The sequence below is a fragment of the Lolium perenne genome, chromosome 3 (assembly GCF_019359855.2).
Source record: "Lolium perenne isolate Kyuss_39 chromosome 3, Kyuss_2.0, whole genome shotgun sequence".
NCBI lineage: Eukaryota > Viridiplantae > Streptophyta > Magnoliopsida > Poales > Poaceae > Lolium > Lolium perenne.
This window is the reverse complement of record NC_067246.2, coordinates 173,410,473-173,435,769: the sequence shown is the minus strand read 5'-3', so window position 1 is coordinate 173,435,769 and position 25,297 is coordinate 173,410,473. Positions and strand designations below refer to the sequence as shown.

General features: G+C 41.2%; 2 protein-coding genes across 7 annotated transcripts; both read right to left on the bottom strand.

Moving 5' to 3' along the window:
- Positions 1-1,188: 1,188 nt before the first annotated feature.
- Positions 1,189-4,934, bottom strand: LOC127318342 (uncharacterized). 6 transcript variants are annotated; one of them, XM_051348815.2, is made up of 5 exons: positions 4,811-4,934; positions 3,992-4,147; positions 3,648-3,729; positions 2,845-3,517; positions 1,189-2,307 (listed from the first exon to the last, which is right to left on the bottom strand). In XM_051348815.2, exons 3-5 carry the CDS (start codon positions 3,668-3,670, stop codon positions 2,032-2,034), a joined length of 972 nt encoding a protein of 323 aa, XP_051204775.1. In that variant the 5' UTR covers positions 3,671-3,729; positions 3,992-4,147; positions 4,811-4,934; the 3' UTR covers positions 1,189-2,031. The 6 variants fall into 6 exon arrangements, with proteins under 6 accessions (XP_051204775.1, XP_051204778.1, XP_051204774.1 ...); XM_051348818.2 differs by having other exon boundaries at positions 4,045-4,147; XM_051348814.2 differs by lacking the exon at positions 4,811-4,934 and having other exon boundaries at positions 3,992-4,799.
- Positions 4,935-4,938: 4 nt separating this feature from the next.
- LOC127318343 (uncharacterized) lies at positions 4,939-8,305 on the bottom strand. Its single transcript, XM_051348820.2, has 3 exons — positions 8,017-8,305; positions 5,576-5,813; positions 4,939-5,477 (listed from the first exon to the last, which is right to left on the bottom strand). The coding sequence occupies exons 1-3, from the start codon at positions 8,202-8,204 to the stop codon at positions 5,181-5,183; spliced, it is 723 nt and encodes a 240-aa protein (XP_051204780.1). The 5' UTR covers positions 8,205-8,305; the 3' UTR covers positions 4,939-5,180.
- Between the last annotated feature and the right edge of the window lie 16,992 nt (positions 8,306-25,297).

Genomic DNA, 25,297 nt, shown 5'->3' with positions numbered 1-25,297 from the left:
CTTATACCCGCCATGGAGTGTTGCCAATATTTTTAGCAATTGGCTTAATGAGGTGGATCATAGGTTTAAGTACTTATTAGGTTGGCCATTATTTGATCGCTATAACTATGTAAAAATCATGAAGTGTTTGATAATAAAAATTTCTATTATGCAAGTTATCTACCGGTGTAGTACTTTGCTCTATACATGGACATCTCTTCAGTGTATGGATAATCACGACCTCTTGCAGATGTCTCTACACAGTTGGAAGACACGGAAGACACGGCGAAACATTTTATTATCCAACATGGGTGGCAGATTGGTCCTTAGCCATCTTGGGAGTTGATGCAGCTTCATGTCGTTTATTGTCTCGGACATTCTATTTAGTATTTGATTATGATTGGTGTGCGACTATGTGCATCCTAGCTACGGAGAGGCTAGGTGTAATACTTAAATCATTTAAGTAATAAAGCGGTCACTATCGAGAAAAAAATGGTGCGGAGAAGGTAGGGGAGGAAGCAATGGCTAGGGTTCCTCTCGTGCCACCCTAGAGGAACTCCTCCCAGCACCATAGATACGCATATACATAATACATATGCTGCAAAGATCGCATGTGCGACCACGTACCACATGTCATTGACAAGTTGGACAACACTTTGCCATCACAATTGCTGTATTTTCAACGGATCGATCTTAAGTTGCAAGTTTCTACACGTGGATATTTGTCTCCATTTGAAAATAAATAACGAAGTGTGTACTCGAACTTCTCCAAGACTACTAATTATAAAAAGGTTTAATCGAGACTGGTCAAATGAATATTACTAGATATCTCGTCATCTATTTCCCATAACTATATCTGGTGGTGCATAAGTCATTGTCTCATTGATCTGAAAGATCAACGGTGCGTGCATATGTGAGCACATCTTCTGCCAAGAGTTGCAACAGAGGAAAATATTACACTTCCCAGGTGGTGCATCAAGTCATTGATCTAAAAGATCAACGGTGCGTGCATATGTGAGCACATCTTGTGCGAAGAGGAGAAAATGAAAAGTGTGTGCGAGAAAGAGAGAAGGTGATCAGGAAGCATCAGAATATATATCATGGTACTCTTTGATCTTAGAATGCACTGGTTTAGGTTGGTTGGCCTTGGACTTGCTAGTAAGTTGCTTACCCTAGACAAAGGCAGCCCAGTTGGTCTCGAAATGTCTCTGCCGGTGTGTGTGTGTGTGTGTTTTGCTTGTTTCTTTTTGTCTCCGGTTCCTGCATGGGAAAGAGAAAGAGCATTCATCCACTTGCTTGGTGCAGACAGCCTGAATCATTTGCTCACTCATCATGCGCACCTTTTTACAATCCCACATCTGCACAGAACATTCATTCCCTCCTAGCTCTTCCACACCAATAACCAGATTCTATGGAATACAAGTAGCAGGCCCACACAGCTTTCCCAGGTCAAATGGTAGCATCATCACTGTTACAACTCCTCGGCATGTATCGTCACTGATGAGCTGTTACATGCTCTGGGATCCAAGGAGCAATATGAGAGATGAATTTGCAATGATGCAGCAGTGGCAAGATATTCAGCAGAACATGAAGGAACTGCACCATTTCTGATTATGTGCGATGAATACCCTGATATTCACCTCTCAATTCACATGTATAACATCATAACATGCAGCTGCCTATCTGGAAAATGAAAAGCTAGGGTGCTTCATCCACGCAGTTTATATTCGACAGTGTCGCCATTTTCTCTATCTACAATCTGATCCAGCAAACCATCACATCAGTTATTTTAATTTCTAGATTCTTCTCTGAAAATTCCTCTAGAGGAGCCATGCCTCAGCAGAAGAATAAACTGACAAAATCTGAGTTCACAAATGAAGCTAGCATCTTCTTTGACTTGGCAACAAAGAATAAGTAGATCGCATTGCATGTACTGTACTGAATTATTGACGATAATGACATGATGAATTCTTCTCTCAACCTTAAAGGTTCAAGTGCAAACAGCTTACCACGGTCAAACTATACAAGGAAACAGAATAGTTGGAAGGCATATCATGGTCTCATTGTTCTTGCGCACATAATGGTATCCTTGACCAAAGCATCCATAGGGTCGATACATTTCTTGAGCAGCGGATCATCATCCGGCAAGATACCAATGAAGTCATCAGATGCAAGGATTATTGTATTCACAGCCTGCACAAGTAGAAGCTGGAGTGATATTTGCAACAGATTTCTCGCGCCTTCCATGTCCCCCTTTCTAAATGCACTGCAAGATGGTAACACCACGTGCTCCATGGAAGCCCTATCTGGACGAACTACCTCAAAACCCTGATGCGGAAATTTCAGCAAAGAAGAATTTAACCATAGGTTGGAAACTGGATGAGTGAGAAATAGCACCAAGGGAAATTTCAACTAGAATGTTTCAAGTCATTTCGCTAGCATTAAAGATTCGCAATGGATAAACTATGCTATCATGTGACTGGCCAACTGAGATTCTGGGAACTGACAAGCTACAATATAGACCATAATTCCTGCAGTTAAATGTTTTAGAACCGATGTTTTAAGACTAAAGAGCACTATGTAAAGTGACTGGAAGAACACTGAACATACATTACTCATATAGGAACTGAGCTGTCATATAAAACTTTTCAGAGGAAGACATGTTGCACGAAATTGCAGAAGCAGAGAAACAGAAGAAAACATTCTTTAGAGATCAAGCTCTTAAATATTCCATGTATCCCCCCATCTATGGAGCTTAAATAACTCATCATTTATTGAAAGAGTAAAAAAAAAAGATAAAATATATCACTAACAATCCACGGTCGAGAGAGAGAGAGAGAGAGAGAGAGAGAATAGTTGGCTTACCTGGCTCTCCAGCTTATCAAGATAACAGTTGGTCGTGAAGGTATTCTCGGTAGCTAGAATTCCTATACGAACATTACTTCCATACTCAACAGGTTTAAAGCTTGCAGCTTTGAGTTCCTTCAAAACAGAATCACCAACATGGAGGAAAGGAACTGAGCAACCCTGTGAAACTTCATCGTGCCAGGCATGTAAGAAGTGGCATGGCATTACAATGCAGCTTGCTCCAGATTTCTCCAAGACGAGTCTCTTCTTCCTTAGCTTCCCAAGTGCAGTATCACAGTCAGAAGGAAGTTGGGAGCTTTCAGACGACAATAACTCTTTCTTGACCAACGGATCATTGGAGATGACAAAAGGAGGTGTCTCTTCTCCATCTCGGGTACTCCAATACACAAGCTTCTCTAAAAATCTGAGAGAGAGAACAGAAGATGCTCCCATTACTCCTATTGTGCCAGATAGATGACGGGTGGCGCCACTTCTCGAAGCAGGGGAACTCCCATACAAATTCTTTGGGTCAGAGGAGTTGATAATGCTGCTGGTCTTGAGAACATTTAGAGGCGATCTGGCACTAAAAGAAAAGCCCGAATACTGGGATCTACAAGAAGTCCATCTTCTGCTTGCACCATCCACATGATGCAGTTGATAATAGATGGAGCATTGAGATGTGCACAGGCTCCTGTTAAAACAGTTTGGATCATGATGTCAAAACTGTGGCACTGTGTATTAATGGATACAAACACTAAAAACAAGTAAACACTGAGCTGAATTTCGAGGAGTGGCAGAAGCAGGTGTGAGTAGCAACTGACCTCTGTAGAGAAATCTGAACCATGGCAGCCTGTGGAGTCTGAACAACAAACTCTGTGTAGGAAGGTTGGGGAAGAACGTAAGCTGCAAAAGCACAGCTAAAGTTAGAAGACTATTGTTTCAGTAGATGGATCGTGATAGCAGCAGCTGCATGCATCTAATTGGTGGGAGTGCGGTTGTAGATATTAGGCTACTATCTATGTCTAACCTGTCAAGCTAGCGATAACAATCATTATGCATTATGACAGAAGGAGGTAGAGGAACATTGACAGAGAGGAATCTCAATTATTGAAGTGGACTGAAGCGGCTGCCCTGTTTTTATCTTTGGTGAGGAGTGAGATCTAACCAACAGAGAAGCTCCTTGGAAGACTATGATTGATAACTTGGGAAACTGCTTACAGATCAACCAAATTAGGCCATCTCTTCAGCTCTTAACATACACCCATCTAACTCCGGGTCATTGTGGTCTGCTTACGAATTATTAATCAGCTTCAGGCTTCAGCTGTTAAAGGGGGCAGATAAAAACAGTTACAGCTCTGGTTTTCACCATTAGAAAAGGCAAGCAAGAACGTAGAACAGAATGCCTACAGTCCTAAAGGACAAAATTCACATGGGTCTCGGTGGGGGGCTAAAGCTCAGCTCATCTCTTTTCCTCTGCTCTCGTTATCCACCAGACATTAACAGAGAGCAAGAGACAGGGGAACAGTCACTTGTACATGCAATCTTGATTCTTTATGTTGTTACACAATATAAATATACAAATGCTAGGACTGCAGTACTGCTGCGAATGGTGGACCACCTCATAATAGAGCAAACTTTCTTTATAACGGAACAAATTTTAGCCACCTACTGGATTTTGTGACGATCAGCTAGCTCCTATCAGTTTCACCATTACTCCTTGCAGCAAGTTTTAAATGCAGATTACAAACAGAAAGTGTTATATTAGGCTATTAGTTCAAGATTGTCAACAATATGGTAAATACAAAGTTACTGGACAATTCAGATAGCTTAACTAAGGCCTTTATTCATTCTTTTGCCCACACAAGAAAATAATGGACCAAAAGTTCAGGAACTAGTCTTTTTGAAGAGAGTAATATGATGATTTAGCCAGACTTATATTACAACGAAAATCAACAATTTATTCCATGCAGATAGCACGCCATACATCGAAGTTGCTCCAGAGATATAGCAGGCAACATATATGAAAGAACACGGAAACACTTCTTGTAACTTGCAACAAAATAAGTAACAAACTGTTAGAAGGGTGGTACAATATCAGTAGTCGTAACAATGTAAAAAAGACATCAATAACATTACTGCGGAAATAAACCTGATCAAAATTGTAGAGTTTGAGCATTCAATACAAATGAGAATAGTAAAGATTACAGTAAGTGATACATGAGAACCAGAATCAGGCTATCATTCCATCTATCTTGAGCAGCTCAGCAATCAGATGATGGAAATGAACTACAGCAATCAGATGATGGAAATGAACTACATAGATAAGGGGCTCCGACAAACTGACTGTAAAGTGTCTACTTCAGTTTTGACTTCGCCGAACTTTGCAGTGGCTTAGAGATAGAAACAGACTGGCTGCTTCTCGCTTTCTTCTTTATATTGTAAGTTATTGACATGAATGAACATATCAGCGCAATCAAAATGGTAGGGTAGACATAGACTGGTTCTGTTGCTTCACTGTTCATGGGCTTCCGGAAGAGCGCATCTTTCACTAGACCCCAGATAACCAGAAGGGTTCCAAACAAGATCATCCTCCCAGGATTAATGACGCCAACAAGTGCTCCAGCAACACAGAAGTAGCTTCCAGCAAGCATCTGATTCAGGAGAGAGGGTGTGTATAATGTTAACTTGTGAAGAGTTGTCACAAACGTATTTCTCATAAAGAGTTGCAACATCAGTTAAAGAAAAGCACCTCTAGACGCTGTAGATCAATTACTGCTGAAGCATTCTTAACTTCTGTCAGATTGTATATGTCGAACAAGTCACTCCACCTTGGAAATGTCATGCTCATACTTGTGGTGATGTTGCTAACTATAGCTCCCGGGAAAAGCATGGCCTTAACAACAGCTGGTGGGAATATCTCATTTGAGACCAACTGCGAAGAAGTAATTTGAATTGGTGTTGTGCATATGCCTGCTCTACAAGGGACCCTGAAATAGCATAAGGAGATAAGGAAAGCTACCTGGCATATTATGCTGCTGGTTACAGAATTACTTCAGTTCAACCTAAAGAATGGCGATCATCTTTGTTGAAACAATCACACAATTACCTACGCATCCATACTCAGACCTCGGGAGAAAGAGCGGTAAAATGTAGCAGTACAAGGCAGTGTGCAGTTATGGTTACAAACTGAAACAGAATGACTGGGCTCTCAAAGGAATTATGACATATAAGCAACATATGAGATCATTCCATCTACAGGCCTTCAATACAGAAGTAAACTACAGCAAGCATTTGGTAATGTCGATCAAAAGTACACACATGCTATCACAGGCAAAAGTCGAACAATCTAGCCCAAATGTCACCACAGAAATGATAAATCAAAAGGAAAAGGAAAAAAAGAAAGGGTGGAAACTACGATTCACAGAAAGCTTATCTTTTTTGTTCTTAAAGTATATTTTGAATATAAAGTTGAAACTTTGAAGTGCAGTAGAAACTCTACATGCTATGTCGTGATAAAAAATGTAGTTATCTGAGATGAATTGATACACAAACCAGAAGTCGACTGCATTAGTGCACCACAAAAAGTGATTGCGCAGCACATGTTGTCATCCTTAAAATTCAGTATGCCATTGTTGCCATCATTAAAATTCATTAGGCCTTGAAGTGTTCCATATGGTTGAGAAAATCACACGAATGCCACCACAAAATCACATTACGAAACATATGCCATAAAGAACAAGGAACTCTTGTGGTGACAGAGAGAACCTAGCAAATTGGTTATTTGCCTCAAATCCGTTAGTGCGGGTATTAGCACCATCAAGTTAACTCATATTTGCCATGTTTGTTTGTTTAAGTGAATAAATTGTTTGCAAATTTAGTAGGATGTTACCTGCAGGCATGTGAATTACCATTTTACAAACATGGCATATGTGGAATTCTTGTGCAGGAGTACATTGTGTTTTGTAATTTTGTCCTGTTAATACTGCCTCACATATTTGTGGCACATAAAAAACTATTTCACGTGTTCTCAATGGCACCACGCATGGTTCTTTGTTCTCGATGCAATTTAATGTACTTTTTTGTGTTATTTTTGCAACTTTTCATTGGTTACATGCTGAAATTATGCCGGCAGCTCTGTCTCACACTTAATAAGGATGCACACCCAGCAAGTCCAAAGACCCGAACATGGGTAGGCTAAGGGGTGATGCCTCCTCTTGACAACCTAACGCTAGATTGTTTATAAGATCCATAAATTACTCGCTGGCACATATGGACACACATTTACTGAAATAAAACCACTTCTATCAGTTGTATATGCATAATTGCATGCAGACCTGGATATTGAAGAAGTAATCAACAAATCATGGTTCCAGATTATCATTGATAAACATACAGCTGATGTATTAAAAAATGAGATTAATCCCAGGTTTGCAAAAACTAGTGGAAGACTACTGCTAGTTGCCAAGTTAAGTAATATAACTGAAGGCTAAGACGAAGGTCAGACTTCATAAAAAAAGAAGGCAACATTACGGCAAAACTGAGCGGAATGTCATCAACTCGCAAGCAATTATGCAGGGCTTTTGACACGATATAAGCACAAATTCCATGATATAATTACTTGTTAGAAAACCAAGGTTCCCTTCTAGTCTTTATTAGCAGACTAAAGTTTTGGGGGTTGAAGCATATAAACCCTAACTAGCTTGTTCTAGGGAGTTTCCTGTCGAAGGGTACTTGATGAAATGTGAGCAGACTGTCCTTCTTTACCTCGTCAGCCCATAATCATTTACAGGAAAAACAGTAATTATGCATATATGTATGTTGGTATGCACTCCTTAAACAGCAAAAAAAAAATTAGCTGACACCCAGCATATCTTTCAGTCAGATGGGAATCACTGCAGCAGCATCGATAGAGTTTGCCGTACCTGATTTAACCACAACAAGAACATGAAACAATATGCACCAGCATGAAACTAAACATATAGTAGACCAGCGCGAAAAGCTGCAAACGTACAGGCCTAGATCTTGTTACGACTGAACAAGGGATCTCGGCCTTAACAGGTAAGCGCTGCTAGCAATCAGAGATATTGCGATCCCTATGCTTTATATTCTTCGAATTGCAAGAGAGATTCGGAGAATAGTTGGATAAATCCGCATGATTGTTGGCGAGACGATCGGGGGATTATGGCTGACCTGAAGAGCGGGATCTGGAGGATGATGAGCAGGAAGTAGACGCGGGAGGCGTAGAAGGAAATCCGGCGGCTGGTCCACGCGCCTCCTCTCACCATCCGCCGCTGCACCTGGGGCGGCCCCGCCGCCACGGGCTTCGAGGAGCTCGCCCTGGCCTCCGCCGCTCTCTCTTTCTTCGTCTGGGGCGCCATGGCTCCCTAGCTTGGCTACAGCTGTCCCCCGTCTCTCGTGTTGTCTTGTCGATCAGTTCATCGCCTTGACGAGCTAAGCAAAAGAGATACTCGTAGATTAATGTTAGAGCATCCCATTCGTCTCCGATCAACGTTTTTTCCATCCGAACGGCGTAATTCGGCTCAATCGCGCCCGGTTTTTCGTTTTCGTCCGGATTTGGCCCTAATACATCCGGCGAGCCCACGCCAACCCCGGTCTCCCGAGGCGCGCTCGGGGACTCCGAGTGAAAAGCAGTGAAGGGCCCGCTCCGTCGGCGATTGGACACACGAACCCCACTCAAAATCTCTCCCACCCCTCGTATCTCTCTCGCCGCTGTCACCACCCCGCCGGCTTGTTGCCCAGATTCCGCCACCCCTCCGCCCCCACCTGCCTATATTCCGCCGTTTTTCGACGACGGCCTATCTGGCTGCTTCTCCGCCGGCCTGTTTTCGGACTCTTGCTGGCCGAACTTGTTAAATTTTATGTCGAATTTGTTTGAAATATGTCAAATGGTCGAGGTTGGGGGTTTCCTTCCGGGGGGAGGCTGGAACTTCGGCGCTCCCCATGCCAAATTTTCGTCCAATCCGGACAAAATTTTCGCCGGATTTGGGCGTGGGGAGCGCCAACGAGTGGGGATGCTCTTACTACGTAGTATTATTTTTGATGTAAAATGCCGGACCAGATTAATAAATCCGCACCTCCACCTCATCTATAGCTGTCTGCTATGTCCACGAGAGCAGAAACAGATCGGCTCCACGGGACACAGGGGAGGTGCTATACACCACCCTAGTCGGTGCGGACCAGGTACCGCACCCCAAGGGAGCTTGTTGGGCCGGCCGAGTAACGGTTTGTTTTTTTTCTGTTTTTCCTGTTTTTCGCTTTTTCTGCTGTTTCATTTCTTTTAATTTTTATAAATCTAAAATGCTAATGTGAAATTTTTCGGAAAATATTTTTTTATAATATGAACTTTCCAAGATCCGAATATTTTAAAATTTGTATATTTTTGAAAAATTGAAAAAAATTCAAGTTTTTTATTTTTTTATATGAACAATTTCCGAATTTGAACAATTTTCGGATTTAAACATTTTTTGGAATTTAAACAATTTTCGGATTTGAACATTTTTTATGTTTGAATATTATTTTTCAAAATTTGAATATTTTTTAGATTAAACATTTTTTAAAATTTGAACATTTTTTTGATTGAACATTTTAAAAAAAATTCGATTTTTCCAAAATTTTAACATTTTTTAGAAAATGAACGTATTTTAAATTTGAACATTTTTCGATTATGAATATTTTTCGGATACGAACAATTTTTAGCTTGGAACATTTTTCGTTTTGAACACTTTACAAATTTGAACTTTTTTCAAATTTAAACTTTTTTCAATTTTGAACTTTTTCAATTTTGAACAAAAATAAAAATAAACAAAAATGGAAAGAAAAGGAAACAAAAAAAAAAAGAAAACATAAAAAGAAAGAAAAAAACAGAAACAGAAAGAGAAAACGAAAACGAAAATGAAAAAAAGAGAAAAGGTCAAAATGGGCTAGGCCCGGTACCCGACCAGGGTGTGCGGTGCCTGGTAGGCACCGACCTGGTCGGTGTATAGGACTTGCCCACATCTAGGGCCAACAATCCGTTTTCTCACATCTAGCGGGTCAAAAACCGTGGTCCTTTGGTTAGCTGGCCCGTTTTAAAAACTTGGCCCGCATGTTTCTCAAAGCACCATTTTCGCTGCACGTGGAAGGCTCGATTCCTCCGTTTTCAGCAGCTAAGCTCGGCGCGGCTAAAGAGGGAAAAAGTTGTGTCCCGCATGTGCAGTCTAGGAGATGGCGCGAGCACGCGCGGAGCCACGAAATCTCGGCGGGAGAAATTTTGTCACCTCCCGCCGAATTGAGCCCCTTATATCACCGCATAGCTCACCACCGAAAATGTCATCTCCATTTCCCCCTATTCGAGCTCTACGTCAGGCTTCTCCATCTTGTCCGACCTCGTCAACCGGTTCTTCTCCGATGGCGGTGAGTCTCGTAACCCTAGCTCCGTAGGATTTGTGAGCATGACATAGATGGGAATGGTCGATTAGGTAGATCTGAGCCAAATTGTAGGAAGTGCATAGTAATCTTTACGCATACTACATGTACACTAGTAACATGACATATGTTACTAGTCTAAGTTACTACCTCCATAGTGGGTGGTAACTTATATGTGGTGTCATGCATTGTGTCATTTACTATGGTGTAGACTCAATTTGTCTTGGGGTGTGTGATGTTATGGTAACATAGCTAGTTACCACCCCACTCTCTTTCTTCATTCATTGCCATGCCATGTCACCAAAATGTCTTGGGTTGTGTGATATTACTAGCTAAGTTACTCCTACTACTAGTGGAATGCCCGTGCTTCGCCACGGCTCCCTACCTTATGCCAGTCACAATATTACATGGATCTCTACTTTATGTAGTTTCACAAATATTACAAGTGTAAATGATGCGCAAAAACATTTAAGTACATAAAAATAACCACATAATATTTAAAATATCATAAGATCATATCATATAATTTAGTGTAATAATTATAAAAGGCAACGAGACCGACATATTATTTCTTATATTATTTATTAAATCCATGCTTTCTTGATCGTGAATAACATATGCTCGCACAACATCCTGTATGTTATTTTCAATGTCATTAGCAAGGTACTTGAGTATGTGTATCAAAAATCTCTTTGTCAACTCGTAGCCATCCTGCACAATCAATCTATCGAGTTAGCATGAAGTTTTATTTTCATAAAAATATAAGAATGTGAACATAAAGTACTCCCGGTGCAAATTGGATGAACAAATCATTTATCGCATGAAAGCATAAAAGAAAATACTAAGTAACCAAACAATTTTTTGCAAATAAATGGAAAATATTATTATCTCTTGGTCATTAGGATGATAATACTTTTTTTGTAATGATAACCACAGAAAACCACATGTCAGTGCTTGTTGGTATTGGAGTACTGAGAAAAGTCAGACAATCCTGCTTTCTTCCTCACCCAAATTTCCCCAACTTTAATTTTAAAATAACAAACTTTTCCCGATTTCACATTCTCCCGACACCACCGCATGGGTTACTCCTGCCGCCTGTGGCCACACACGCCGCCAAGGTCACTCGCTGTTTGGCGCCCGTCCACGGCTAGCTCTCTCACGTCCATCCCATCCTCCGGCGCCAAGCCACTCACCGTCGGCCTCCACACCCCCCGGCGCACGATTTCGGCTGCCTGCCTCCCTGCCATTCGGCGGACGGTTCAGGCTGCCGACCTCCCCGCCCTCCGGAGCTAAACCACTCCTCCATCAGCCGCACGGTTGTTACTCCGCCGTTGAAGAGTTGCCCGTGCTTTCCTTTGGTTCCCACGCGGGCCCACTATTACTATTTTTGGAAATATTCCTTTACCACAAATGGATAGTTTCGGTGACCTGACTATAAGCAAAAACAAGGTCGACCTTGATGTAGTTCTGTCCAGGATAGAATGGGAAATTAATATGGCATGAACCAGAATCATTCAATAGATCAGTTTGAACCGTAAAATTGGTTTATAATACACAAACTTTACCGTTCATTTTTCTCCCCTCTTTCCCATTCTCATGGCACAACAAAAAAAATCATATGATAGAAATTTATTTCTGACATTGCCATATTTTTTATATGATACGAAATTAATTTCTGATATTACCCATAAAAAATGGTACAGAATTCCAACACGATTTACACATATGGAGATTAAACAAAAGTTTTATTCAGAACAAACCATCCATTGACATTTGGATCTGAAGCATTTGTTCTTGAGATTCCCTTCAACAAAAAAAAATCTGTTTGAACAAGAACGATTGGCTCAATAAATATAATGGAGTATATGAACAAGAATTTTCTGCAACATGAAGTAGATAAATAAGATGCATGGACCAACGTGAGCCCTCTCCACGTCAGAAATTTACATCAGGCTACAATCATGTTCCACGGTCACAGGTTATCATGAATATATCACAGATTCTGCATATATTAACAAACAAGCAAAACAGATTTTGGTGGATCCAGGATCCATGAATACATCGGTGATAAAAACAGGAAAATACAGAATCCAAAAGCAATTATAGAACAAATAAACAGATCGGAGACTTCAGGGGAGAGAGAAAAAAATATCGGATCTGCAATCTCAATAAATCAAACATCTCAGACTAATTACTTACATAAGCTAAGCAAGATCACCACATAATCTGAACGGTGAAGTATCCAAAGACATGACAGAAGTCAACAAAGCAGTAATAGGATCACCACTTCGTATGTCAAAAAAACCTGAACGCGGTGCCGTTGGAAGGAGGCGTGGCCCGCTGGTTGCCGGCCTGAGGCGCTGGGAAACAAAAAGTTTTACAGCAGTCAGGAAAGCAGCATCTAACACTCTTGTACGTGCTAGTAAGCAGCATCAATAGCAATTAGCAGCCGCGGCATACACAAGAAAGCACACGCGCTCATTCTGAGATAAAATAAGACGAAGCGGAAACACACCTTTGCAATTGGCAGGCAAACACGCGCGCTAGCAGTCAGCGGCAGCAGCAGTAAACACACAAGCCAAATCTATGTCTCCAGCTATTCTCATCTCTTTTCTCAATTTCTCTTGCGCACGGCAAATGAGGCGTTCGCGGTAGACCACACGCCATGGTCGCTGCTTAACCCTCGATCTACTCCCTCCCTCCTCCATCCAAAGAGCCGAAAAAAATCAGTCGCCCCGTTCATCCAAAGAGCTACCGGCGGCCGCGACGTGCACGCACCATGGGAAAGCCGACTCGCACTGCTACACCTTCCAGATTTGCGCCTGGCAGTCCCACCCATCGGTGCGGCGATGCCACGCCACCAGAGTCGGAAACGATGGGTTGCCATGATGATATGCGTGTGGTAAATTGAGTCAAACTGTGATAACTCCATCAAGGTAGTTGTTCCTATTAGCAAGATAAGATAAGATGGTTAGCTATTTTTGAGGAGTGCGGACCGGGTGGTTTGAGGGAGGAAATATGAATTGAGGACGTGGGGGGTATTATTGTCCATCCTGAAAATGTGACACCAGGCATTCACCAGTTTGCTCTTAATAGTAGAGATTATGCCCTCTGTTGGTGCCATTTATTCTCATGTAGCCATTGTATGAAGGCCGATGTGAAGCCCAATTTCAGGACTCCACTAGCCTAGTTATCTTATTTTATGTATTTTATATCTATGGTCATATGTGGGCCAATTAGGGATTTTAATAAGTTGAGTCAGTTTTGGTTTGGGCCTGTCCAAACCAAGTTAGGGAGGTCCACAAGGGCTGGCCGGCTGATACGTCTCAAACGTATCTATAATTTCTTATGTTCCATGCTAGTTTTATGACAATACTCACATGTTTTATATACACTATATATCATTTTTATGCATTTTCCGGCACTAACCTATTAACAAGATGCCGAAGCGCCAGTTCCTGTTTTCTGCTGTTTTTGGTTTCAGAAATCCTACACAGGAAATATTCTCGGAATTGGACGAAACAAAAGCCCACGGTCTTATTTTCCACGGAGCCTTCCAGAAGTCCGAAGAGGAGACGAAGAGGGGCGTCGAGACGGCCACACCCTAGGGGGCGCGGCCCCACCCCTGGCCGCGCCGCCCTATGGGGTGGGCCCCTCGAGCTTCCCCCGACTCTGCCCCTTCGCCTATATATTCTCTCCGTCGCGAAAACCCTATTACCGAGAGCCACGATACGAGAAAAGTTCCAGAGACGCCGCCGCCGCCAATCCCATCTCGGGGGATTCAGGAGATCGCCTCCGGCACCCTGCCGGAGAGGGGAATCATCACCCGGAGGACTCTACATCACCATGCCCGCCTCCAGACTGATGCGTGAGTAGTTCATCCTTGGAATATGGGTCCATAGCAGTAGCTAGATGGTTGTCTTCTCCTCTTGTGCTATCATGTTTAGATCTTGTTAGCTGCCTATCATGATCAAGATCATCTATTTGTAATGCTACATGTTATGTTTGTTGGGATCCGATGAATATGGAATATTATGTCAAGTTGATTATTGATCTATCATATATGTGTTGTTTATGATCTTGCATGCTCTCCGTTGCTAGTAGAGGATCTGGCCAAGTTGATACATGTGACTCCAAGAGAGAGTATTTATGCTCGATAGTGGGTTCATGCCTCCATTGAATCTGGGACAGTGACAGAAAGTTCTAAGGTTATGGATGTGTTGTTGCCACTAGCGATAAAACAACAATGCTTTGTCTAAGGATATTTGTATTGTTTACATTACGCACAGTACTTAATGCAATTGTCTGTTGTTTGCAACTTAATACTGGAAGGGGTGCGGATGCTAACCCGAAGGTGGACTTTTTAGGCATAGATGCATGCTGGATAGCGGTCTATGTTCTTTGTCGTAATGCCCTAAGTAAATCTAATATTAGTCATCATGATATGTATGTGAATTGCTATGCTCTCTCTATTTTTCAATTGCCCAACTGTAATTTGTTCACCCAACATGCTATTTATCTTATTGGAGAGACACCACTAGTGAACTGTGGACCCCGGTCCATTCTTTTACATCTGAAATACAATCTACTGCAATCATTTTTCTCTGTTGTTCTTTGCAAACAAACATCATTCTCCACACCATACATTTAATCATTTGTTTACAACAAGCCGGTGAGATTGACAACCTCACTGTTAAGTTGGGGCAAATTATTTTGATTGTGTTGTGCAGGTTCCACGTTGGCGCCAGAATCCCTGGTGTTGCGCCGCACTACACTCCTTCACCAACAACCTTCACGTGGCCTTCATCTCCTACTGGTTCGATAACCTTGGTTTCTTACTGAGGGAAAACTTGCTGCTGTACACATCACACCTTCCTCTTGGGGTTCCCAACGGACGTGTGCTTCACGCGTTATCAAGCTCTTTTTATGGCGCCGTTGCCGGGGAGATCAAGACACGCTGCAAGGGAAGTCTCCCACATCCAATCTCTTTACTTTGTTTATTGTCTTGCTTTACTCTATTTTATTTTCTGTCTTGTTTTCTTTCTTTATATCAAAAACACAAAAAAATTAGTTACTTGTTTTACTTTACTTAATTTAGTTTGCTATACTTATTTTTATTATTGTTGAAATGAATAATCCTGAGAACACTAAGTTGTGTGACTTCACTAGCACAAATAATAATGATTTCATATGCACACCTATTGCTCCACATGCTGCTACAGCAGAATTTTATGAAATTAAACCTGCTTTACTAAATCTTGTTATGAGAGAGCAATTTTCTGGTGTTAGTACTGATGATGCTGCTGCCCATCTTAATAATTTTGTTGAACTTTGTGAAATGCAAAAGTATAAGGATGTAGATGGGGACATTATAAAACTGAAATTATTTCCTTTCTCCTTAAGAGGAAGAGCTAAAGATTGGTTGCTATCTTTGCCTAAGAATAGTATTGATTCATGGACTAAATGTAAAGATGCTTTCATTGGTAGATATTATCCTCCTGCTAAAATTATATCTTTGAGAAGTAGCATAATGAATTTTAAGCAATTGGATAATGAACATGTTGCCCAAGCATGGGAAAGAATGAAATCTTTGGTAAAGAATTGCCCTACCCATGGACTGACTACTTGGATGATCATCCAAACCTTTATGCAGGATTGAATTTTTCTTCGAGGAACCTATTGGATTCAGCTGCTGGAGGTACTTTTATGTCCATCACTTTGGGTGCCGCAACAAAGTTTCTTGATAATATGATGATCAACTACTCTGAATGGAACACTGAAAGGACTCCACAAGGTAAGAAGGTAAATTCTGTTGAAGAAACCTCCTCCTTGAGTGATAAGATCGATATTATTATGTCTATGCTTGTTAATGGTAGATCTAATATTGATCCTAATAATGTTCCTTTAGCTTCATTGGTTGCTCAAGAAGAGCATGTTGATGTGAACTTCATTAAAAATAGTAATTTCAACAACAATGCTTATAGGAATAATTTTGGTAACAATGCTTATAGGAATAATCCTTCTAATAATGGTAATTCTTATGGTAATTCTTACAACAATAGTAGGAGTGTACCCTATGGTCTTGAAGTCATGCTTAAAGAATTTATTAGTACACAAACTAATTTTAACAAATCTGTTGAGGAAAAGCTTGGTAAAATTGATGTTCTTACTTCTAAGGTTGATAGTCTTGCTGCTGATGTTGATTTTTTGAAATTGAAAGTTATGCTTAATGAAGATAAAGATATTAAGTCATTTGCTACAGCAAACGCTATCCAAGTTCGAATTAATGAAAATATTAGATTGATGGCTGAATTGCATGCTAGGTGGGAAAGAGAAGAAGAACTTGCTAAAGAGAATAATGTAGCTAAAGTTTGGACTATTACCACCACTAGTAATGTTGATGCTTCACATGTTGCTAAACCTCCTACTATCAATGGTAAAATAATTGGTGTTGGCAATGTTTCTACTCCTAATGCAAAGCGTGCAAAATTGCCTGAAACTGTTTGTGATAAAAGTGCTGAAATTTTTCATAATATTGGGGACAATGATCCCATTGCTTTAGATCATAATGGTTTAGATTTTGATAATTGTCATATCTCTGAAGTTATTAAGTTCTTGCAAAAACTTGCTAGAAGTCCTAATGCTAGTGCTACAAACTTGGCCTTTACAAAACATATTACAAATGCTCTCATTAAAGCTAGAGAAGAGAAATTAAAACTTGAAACTTCTATTCCTAGGAAGTTAGAAGATGGTTGGGAGCCCATCATTAAAATGAAGGTCAATGATTTTTGATTGTAATGCTTTATGTGATCTTGGTGCAAGTATTTCTGTTATGCCTAAGAAACTCTATGATATGCTTGACTTGCCACCGGTGAAATATTGTTATTTGGATGTTAATCTTGCTGATAATTCTATAAAGAAACCTTTGAGGAGGATTGATAATGTTCACATTACGGTTATCAATAACCTTGTCCCCGTTGATTTTGTTGTCTTGGATATTAAATGCAATGCATCTTGTCCTATTATTTTGGGAAGACCCTTTCTTCGAACTGTTGGTGCTATTATTGATATGAAGGAAGGGAATATTAAATATCAATTCCCTCTTAAGAAAGGTATGGAACACTTACCTAGAAAGAGAATGAAGTTGCCTTTTGATTCTATTATTAGAACAAATTATGATGTTGATGCTTCATCTCTTGATAATACTTGATTTACACTTTCTGCGCCTAGCTGAAAGGCATTAAAGAAAAGCGCTTATGGGAGACAACCCATTATTTTACTTCTGCAATTTTTGTTTTATATTTGTGTCTTGGAAGTTGTTACTACTGTAGCAACCTCTCCTTATATTTATTTTATTGCATTGTTGTGCCAAGTAAGGTTGATACTAGATTTGGATTTCTGCGCAGAAACAGATTTCTAGCTGTCACGAATTTGACTAGATCTCTCTGTATTAAACTCAGAAAAATCTGCGAAAAATCATGAGTAATCCTCAGATATGTACGCAACTTTCATTCAATTTGAGCTTCTTCATCTGAGCATGTTAAGTTCCTAGAAAAAATTCATCTTTACGGACTGTTCTGTTTTGACAGATTCTGCCTTTTATTTCACATTGCCTCTTTTACTGTGTTTGAATGGATTTCTTTGCTCCATTAACTTTCAGTAGCTTTGGGTAATGTCCAGAAGTGTTAGGAATGATTGTGTCCTCTCTGAACATGTGAATTTTTGATTATGCACTAACCCTCTAATGAGATTGTTTTGAGTTTGGTGTGGAGGAAGTTTTCAAGGGTCAAGAGAGGAGGATGATATAATATGATCAAGAAGAGTAAAAAGTCTAAGCTTGGGGATGCCCCCGTGGTTCATCCCTGCATATTTCAAGAAGACTCAAGCATCTAAGCTTGGGGATGCCCAAGGCATCCCCTTCTTCATCGACAACTTATCAGGTCACCTCTACTGAAACTATATTTTTATTCCGTCACATCTTATGTGCTTTACTTGGAGCGTCTGTATGTTTTTATTTTTGTTTGTGTTTGAATAAAATCGGATCCTAGCATTCCTTGTGTGGGAGAAACACACGCTTCGCTTGTTCATATGAACACCGGTGTTCTTAGCTTTACTTTTAATGTTCATGGCAATGGGTGAAAACCGCTTCGTTCATTGCTATTTGGTTGGAAACAGAAAATGCTTCATGTGGTAATTGGTATATTATCTTGAATAATTTGATACTTGGCAATTGTTTTGAGCTCTCAAATAGATTATGTTTAAGCTCTTGCATCATGTAGTTTGAACCTATTAGTGGAGAATTACTGTAGAGCTTGTTGAAATTTGGTTTGCATGATTGGTCTCTCTAAAGTCTAGATATTTTCTGGTAAAAGTGTTTGAACAACAAGGAAAATAGTGTAGAGTCTTATAAAGCTTGCAATATGTTCTTATGTAAATTTTGCTGTACCGGTTCATACTTGTGTTTGCTTCAAACAACCTTGCTAGCCAAAGCCTTGTACTGAGAGGGAATGCTTCTCGTGCATCCAAAACCTTGAGCCAAAACCTATGCCATTTGTGTCCACCATAACTACCTACTATGTGGTATTTCTCTTCCATTCCAAAGTAAATTGCTTGCGTGCTACCTTTAAAAATTTCATTCCTTGTCTTTGCAATATATAGCTCATGGGAAAGTAGCTTAAAAACTATTATGGTAAAGAATATGTCGCTTATGTATCTTATTTCTTATAAGTTGCTTGTTGAGCGGTAACCATGTTTCTGGGGATGCCATCAACTGTTACACTTTTGTTGAATATCATGTGAGTTGCTATGCATGTTCGTCTTGTCTGAAGTAAGGGTGATTTGTCATGATTAAATGGTGTGAGTATGCATATTGTTAGAGAAGAACATTGGGCCGCCAACCAAAGCCATGTATCAGGGTGGAAGTTTCAGTTTGGACATTAATCCTCAATCTCTTATGAGAATATTATCTGTTGTTGAATGCTTAAGCATTAAACAGGAGTCCATTATCTGTTTTCTATGTTGTCCCTGTATGGATGTCCTCAAGTTGAGATTTATCAAAAACGAGAAATCAAATGCGATCTATCTCCTTGGACCTTTGTACAGGCGGCATAGAGGTACCCCTTTGTGACACTTGGTTGAAACATATGTAATGCAATGATAATCCATGGAAATCCGAGCTAATTAGGAAAAGGTGCGAGCACTATTGGTATTCGATGCATGAGGCTTTCAACTTATAGGATGTTATGCATGACACATATGAATTATTACTACCGTTGACAAAATTGTTTCCATGTTTTCAAAATAAGAAGCTCTAGCACATAAGTAATCCCTGCTTCCCTCTGCGAAGGGCCTTTCTTTTACTTTATGTTGAGTCAGTTTACCTACTTATTTCCATCTTAGAAGCAAACACTTGTTTCAACTGTGTGCATTGATTCCTACATACTTGCTTATTTGCACTCATCATATTACTATGTGTTGACAATTATCCATGAGATATACATGTTGAAGTTGAAAGCAACCGCTGAAACTTATATCTTCCTTTGTATGGCTTCAAAACCTTCTATTAAGAATTTATTGCTTTATGAGTTAACTCTTATGCAAGTCTTATTGATGCTTGTCTTGAAAGTACTATTCATGAAAAGTCTTTGCTATATGATTCAGTTCTTTAGTCATTGTCTTTACCATTGCTTTGAATCACTTCATTCATCTCATATGCTTTACAATAGTATTGATCAAGATTATGATAGTAGCATGTCACTTCAGAAATTATCCTTGTTATCGTTTACCTACTCGAGGGCGAGTAGGAACTAAGCTTGGGATGCTTGATACGTCTCAAACGTATCTATAATTTCTTATGTTCCATGCTAGTTTTATGACAATACTCACATGTTTTATATACACTATATATCATTTTTATGCATTTTCCGGCACTAACCTATTAACAAGATGCCGAAGCGCCAGTTCCTGTTTTCTGCTGTTTTTGGTTTCAAAAATCCTACACAGGAAATATTCTCGGAATTGGACGAAACAAAAGCCCACGGTCTTATTTTCCACGGAGCCTTCCAGAAGTCCGAAGAGGAGACGAAGAGGGGCGTCGAGGCGGCCACACCCTAGGGGGCGCGGCCCCACCCCTGGTCGCGCCGCCCTATGGGTGGGCCCTTCGAGCGTCCCCCGACTCTGCCCCTTCGCCTATATATTCTCTCCGTCGCGAAAACCCTATTACCGAGAGCCACGATACGAGAAAATTTCCAGAGACGCCGCCGCCAATCCCATCTCGGGGGATTCAGGAGATCGCCTCCGGCACCCTGCCGGAGAGGGGAATCATCACCCGGAGGACTCTACATCACCATGCCCGCCTCCAGACTGATGCGTGAGTAGTTCATCCTTGGACTATGGGTCCATAGCAGTAGCTAGATGGTTGTCTTCTCCTCTTGTGCTATGATGTTTAGATCTTGTGAGCTACCTATCATGATCAAGATCATCTATTTGCAATGCTACATGTTGTGTTTGTTGGGATCCGATGAATATGGAATACTATGTCAACTTGATTATTGATCTATCATATATGTGTTGTTTATGATCTTGCATGCTCTCCGTTGCTAGTCGAGGCTCTGGCCAAGTTGATACCTGTGACTCCAAGAGGGAGTATTTATGCTCGATAGTGGGTTCATGCCTCCATTGAATCTGGGACAGTGATAGAAAGTTCTAAGGTTATGGATGTGCTGTTGCCACTAGGGATAAAACAACAATGCTTTGTCTAAGGATATTTGTATTGTTTACATTACGCACAGTACTTAATGCAATTGTCTGTTGTTTGTAACTTAATACTGGAAGGGGTGCGGATGCTAACCCGAAGGTGGAATTTTTAGGCATAGATGCATGCTGGATAGCGGTCTATGTTCTTTGTCGTAATGCCCTAAGTAAATCTCATATTAGTCATCATGATATGTATGTGCATTGCTATGCTCTCTCTATTTGTCAATTGCCCAACTGTAATTTGTTCACCCAACATGCTATTTATCTTATTGGAGAGACACCACTAGTGAACTGTGGACCCCGGTCCATTCTTTTACATCTGAAATACGCCCATCGCAATCATTGTTCTCTGCTGTTCTTTGCAAACAAACATCATTCTCCACACCATACGTTTAATCCTTTGTTTACAGCAAGCCGGTGAGATTGACAACCTCACTGTTAAGTTGGGGCAAAGTATTTTGATTGTGTTGTGCAGGTTCCACGTTGGCGCTGGAATCCCTGGTGTTGCGCCGCACTACACTCCTTCACCAACAACCTTCACGTGGCCTTCATCTCCTACTGGTTCGATAACCTTGGTTTCTTACTGAGGGAAAACTTGATGTTGTACGCATCACACCTTCCTCTTGGGGTTCCCAACGAACTTGTGCTTCACGCGTTATCACCGGCCACCACCCCCTCATATAAGGGCTAGGTGCGGCTAGGGTTATGAGAACTAGTTTTGAGGACGCTATCGTGTGTGTGCTTGGTGAAGCATCCCTCCGAGGACGGCGCCGCCGTTTATCTATTATAGTTGATGCGGAGGTTCTTGTGTTCATCAAGGATTGTCGTGCTTTGGTCTTGAGGCGTGGTTATCTCCATCATGTTGCTTGCTGGATTTATCTCCTACTTCAGGTTGCGTTCCGCGCGTAATTGGAGGTATCTATCTACCCGGGTTCTCGCTGTGAAAGATCGGGCAACACCCTAGGAGGATCTGCTGGGATCTACCTTATCAACTTGCTATGTAGATCTAGATGAAATAAACATCTTGTTTGTCATACTAGTAACCATTCGTGTTAGATCTATTCGTAATGTTGCTAATGTACATGGTTGTGATCTACATTTACATTTTAGCTTGCAACTGTGAAATGTATTAATGTCGTACCTCCACTGATTCATGACGGCTTTGTAACTGACCACTACCTAGGTGTACACCCACGACGAGTTTGAGCAGGCCCTCTATGATACCCAGGACAATATGTCCTTAGTTCCTGAGACCCGGCTAGCACTCACTTAATTATCCTTTCGTTGCTTGTTGATGAACACCACCTAGCAGATGCAACCTTGAACGCCAAGCAAAAGGCGAGCAAGGATGCTAAAGCACACACCACATGTGTGGGGGGGGGGGGGGCTTAAGTTGCGCAAGTCCACTATGAAATGGTCAGCTTACCTCTCTGTGTTCGTCCTGAACCGGATGTGCGCCATCATCAAGAGTGGCGTCAGGATAGAGAAGGGATTTAAGGAGGTGCAACTGAATGATAGTGGCAAGAAGATCATTGAGTATTGTCAGCAGGAGGTGTAGTCAACGAAGGTGTACAACCACCTGCATAAGTGAAAATCCAGGTGGATCCATATCAGCAAGCTGAGAGACCTCAACGGCGCCGGATGGTGAGGACACTCACACCATCTTCTTGGATGACGACCACTACACAAGCCATGTCTTGGTACTGGCCTCTCACTTGCACACTAGTTCACTTGCACACTAATTCACTTGCACAACTTTAACAATTTTGCTAACCGGCTCTTTGTCACATGTATTAGGCTCACCCAAAGGACGCCAACTACTCACATATGCAGAAATCTTTGCCTTCGGCCTAGCCATCGGCAAGCACGCCATGGGCTCTAATGAGCCTCTAGGAACACCAACATTACATGACCCTGACACTTAGGACTCTGATACGGTTGTGCTTGATGGCAATGACAACCATGTCTCTCCTGGTGTTGGCGCTAGCGCTGCTCCTCGTCTCGGAGCTACAGCTGATGCTAAGAAGAAGAGGAAGATGTATGTCTTCGTTGATGAGGATGTTGGCCACATGACCTTCATCACATAAGTTCAGAGGCGTCATGGATGCCTCGCCTACCTTCAGCTCAGAGGCGAAGATGGTGGCTCTAAGCCACCTGTTCGATAACAGGGTCAGGGAAACGAGTTTGTCCATATGGCCGAAGACCAAAGGGAGCTCTGGCTTAGGACCTTCATGGGCAAGCACTAATACGTCTAGTGCTCCCTTCTGTTGGGATGGTAGTGATGCATGCATGATGAAGACGACGACGATGTTGGTTGTACATTTTGAAGTAGCTAGGACTTGATGAAAAATTATTCCAGGGCATGTACATTATGTGAGGTGGTATATACTAACCCATCACATGATGCTAAAAACTTGCAGTGCTTTGGGTGGTAGGAACCCTCTTTTGATGTGGTGGTAGGATGACACCATAGTAGCTAGTGTGATCGTTAGTCAGATCACGCTAGCTAGTGGATTAAACTTATGTGATGTTTTTGCATGTATGCATACATGCTTACATTGCTTAACTTGTGTTCTGCACTTGTCTTGCAATGATATGTTCCTTGATATGTATCTTATGCTCTGTGTTGGTAGAAGTTCAACTGGTATAGTATGTGGTCTACTATGGGAAAGTGCCAGGAGTGTACAGTTCATGGAAAGAGGTTGAGCCTCTTGAGAATGGATACCAGAACAACCTCCACAAAGGGTACAAGACACGGGAGGAGGCAGAAGAAACTTACTCCTAGTTCTTATCACAGCAGCCATGCTACTATGTGCCTCCGCAGGTCGAGGTTCAGTAAGCTCCACCAAAGATTGCATGCCAGGGTGAAGGCAACAATCTGAAGAACTTGATCACCGTCGTCCTTGTGATCTGGATCATGTATCTGATGTAGTCATAAGCCTGTGTGATCACTTGTAATACCCTAAACCCTGGACTCGTCGATGGTAACCTCACCAACCGTGTGTGCAAGGTCACCGTATCGGGCCTTATGCGAGCTGCCAAACATTGTGTGTTGCATCAACGGAGCCAAGAAACGCGTTTTGTGGCCTACCACTCAGTCCGCCCTTTACTTCTCCCCTCATGCATCTGGTAACATTGTTGGGATCCAAACGTAGTGAACAACATAGCCCTCATGCGGCATTCAGTGGGCCCAATGAGAAAACACGAAAATTCCCATGCGGGTAACCAATTAGGCCCCTAAGTTGGAGTAAACACTAAAATCGTTTGATGCATTCTGCCACAAAGATGTGCCCATTTGAGATTGTGTATAGTTGTATTCCTCGTGCACCTATTGATTTGTTGCCTTTACCATCTTCGGTGCAAAATAATTTGGATGCCACACAACATGCTGAACTAATATTATAATTGCATGAGACTACTAAAACCAACATAGAACGCATGAATGCTAAGTATAAAATTGTTGGGGATAGAGGGAGAAAGCATGTTTTGTTTGATGTTGGTGATCTTGTTTGGTTGCATTTGCGCAAAGACCATTTTTCTAATTTGCGCAAGTCTAAGTTAATGGCACGCATTGCTGGTCCTTTTAAGGTGTTAGAGAAAATCAATGATAATGCATATAAACTTGAGCTGCCTGCAGATTTTGGTACGGTTAGTCCTACATTTGATACTGCAGATTCGAAGCCTTACTTTGGTGAGGAGGATGAGATTGCGTCAAGGACAACTTCAATTTAAGAAGGGGAGCATGATGAGGACATCCAATCTATTTATACAACGGTTGTACCTACAGCGACACAAATACAAGGACCAATCACTCGAGCTCATGCCAAACAACTTAACTATCAGGTATTTTTGTTTCTTGAAACTATTCCTCACATACATGAGAATATGATGCTGCCTAAATCAAATGTATTTGTTGCTCTTAGGAATGATGGACCTAGCATGAACAAGAGGGACAAGCATTGAGGATGATCGTGCATGGCGATAGCAGCAAGCATGTGGGGACTGAAGAAGATGCCACATGTGGAGATTTCAGAACTTGAAAGCCACCATAATGATGATGAAGACTTGGAAGAAATATTTAATATTATACTTCATAATTTCGTCCATAGCTTAATATGGTGTTGCGTCATCTTTATTTTGGGGCTAGACCCATATCATTTTTGTAGCAATTAAGTCAGCCACCTTTCAAAGTATGTATTTGAGGATAAAAAGCCTTCAAAGGGTTTGGTTCGGCCACCATACCTATTGCTGGGTGAACCCACATTTCCCTCCTTAAATACCTGATAAGGAC

What these genes read in the sequence shown, in the direction of transcription:
- LOC127318342 (XM_051348813.1), bottom strand. Translation starts at nt 3,878, where the DNA reads ATGATTGTTATCGCTAGCTTGACAG. An exon ending in TGTTATCGCTAGCTTGACAG is followed by an intron (nt 3,730 to 3,853) that starts GTTAGACATAGA and finishes GTGCTTTTGCAG; the next exon opens with CTTACGTTCTTCCCCAACCT. An exon ending in GTTCAGATTTCTCTACAGAG is followed by an intron (nt 3,518 to 3,647) that starts GTCAGTTGCTAC and finishes CTGTTTTAACAG; the next exon opens with GAGCCTGTGCACATCTCAAT.
- LOC127318343 (XM_051348820.2), bottom strand. Translation starts at nt 8,204, where the DNA reads ATGGCGCCCCAGACGAAGAAAGAGAGAGCGGCGGAGGCCAGGGCGAGC. An exon ending in CTCCAGATCCCGCTCTTCAG is followed by an intron (nt 5,814 to 8,016) that starts GTCAGCCATAAT and finishes ATGCTATTTCAG; the next exon opens with GGTCCCTTGTAGAGCAGGCA. An exon ending in TTGATCTACAGCGTCTAGAG is followed by an intron (nt 5,478 to 5,575) that starts GTGCTTTTCTTT and finishes CTCCTGAATCAG; the next exon opens with ATGCTTGCTGGAAGCTACTT.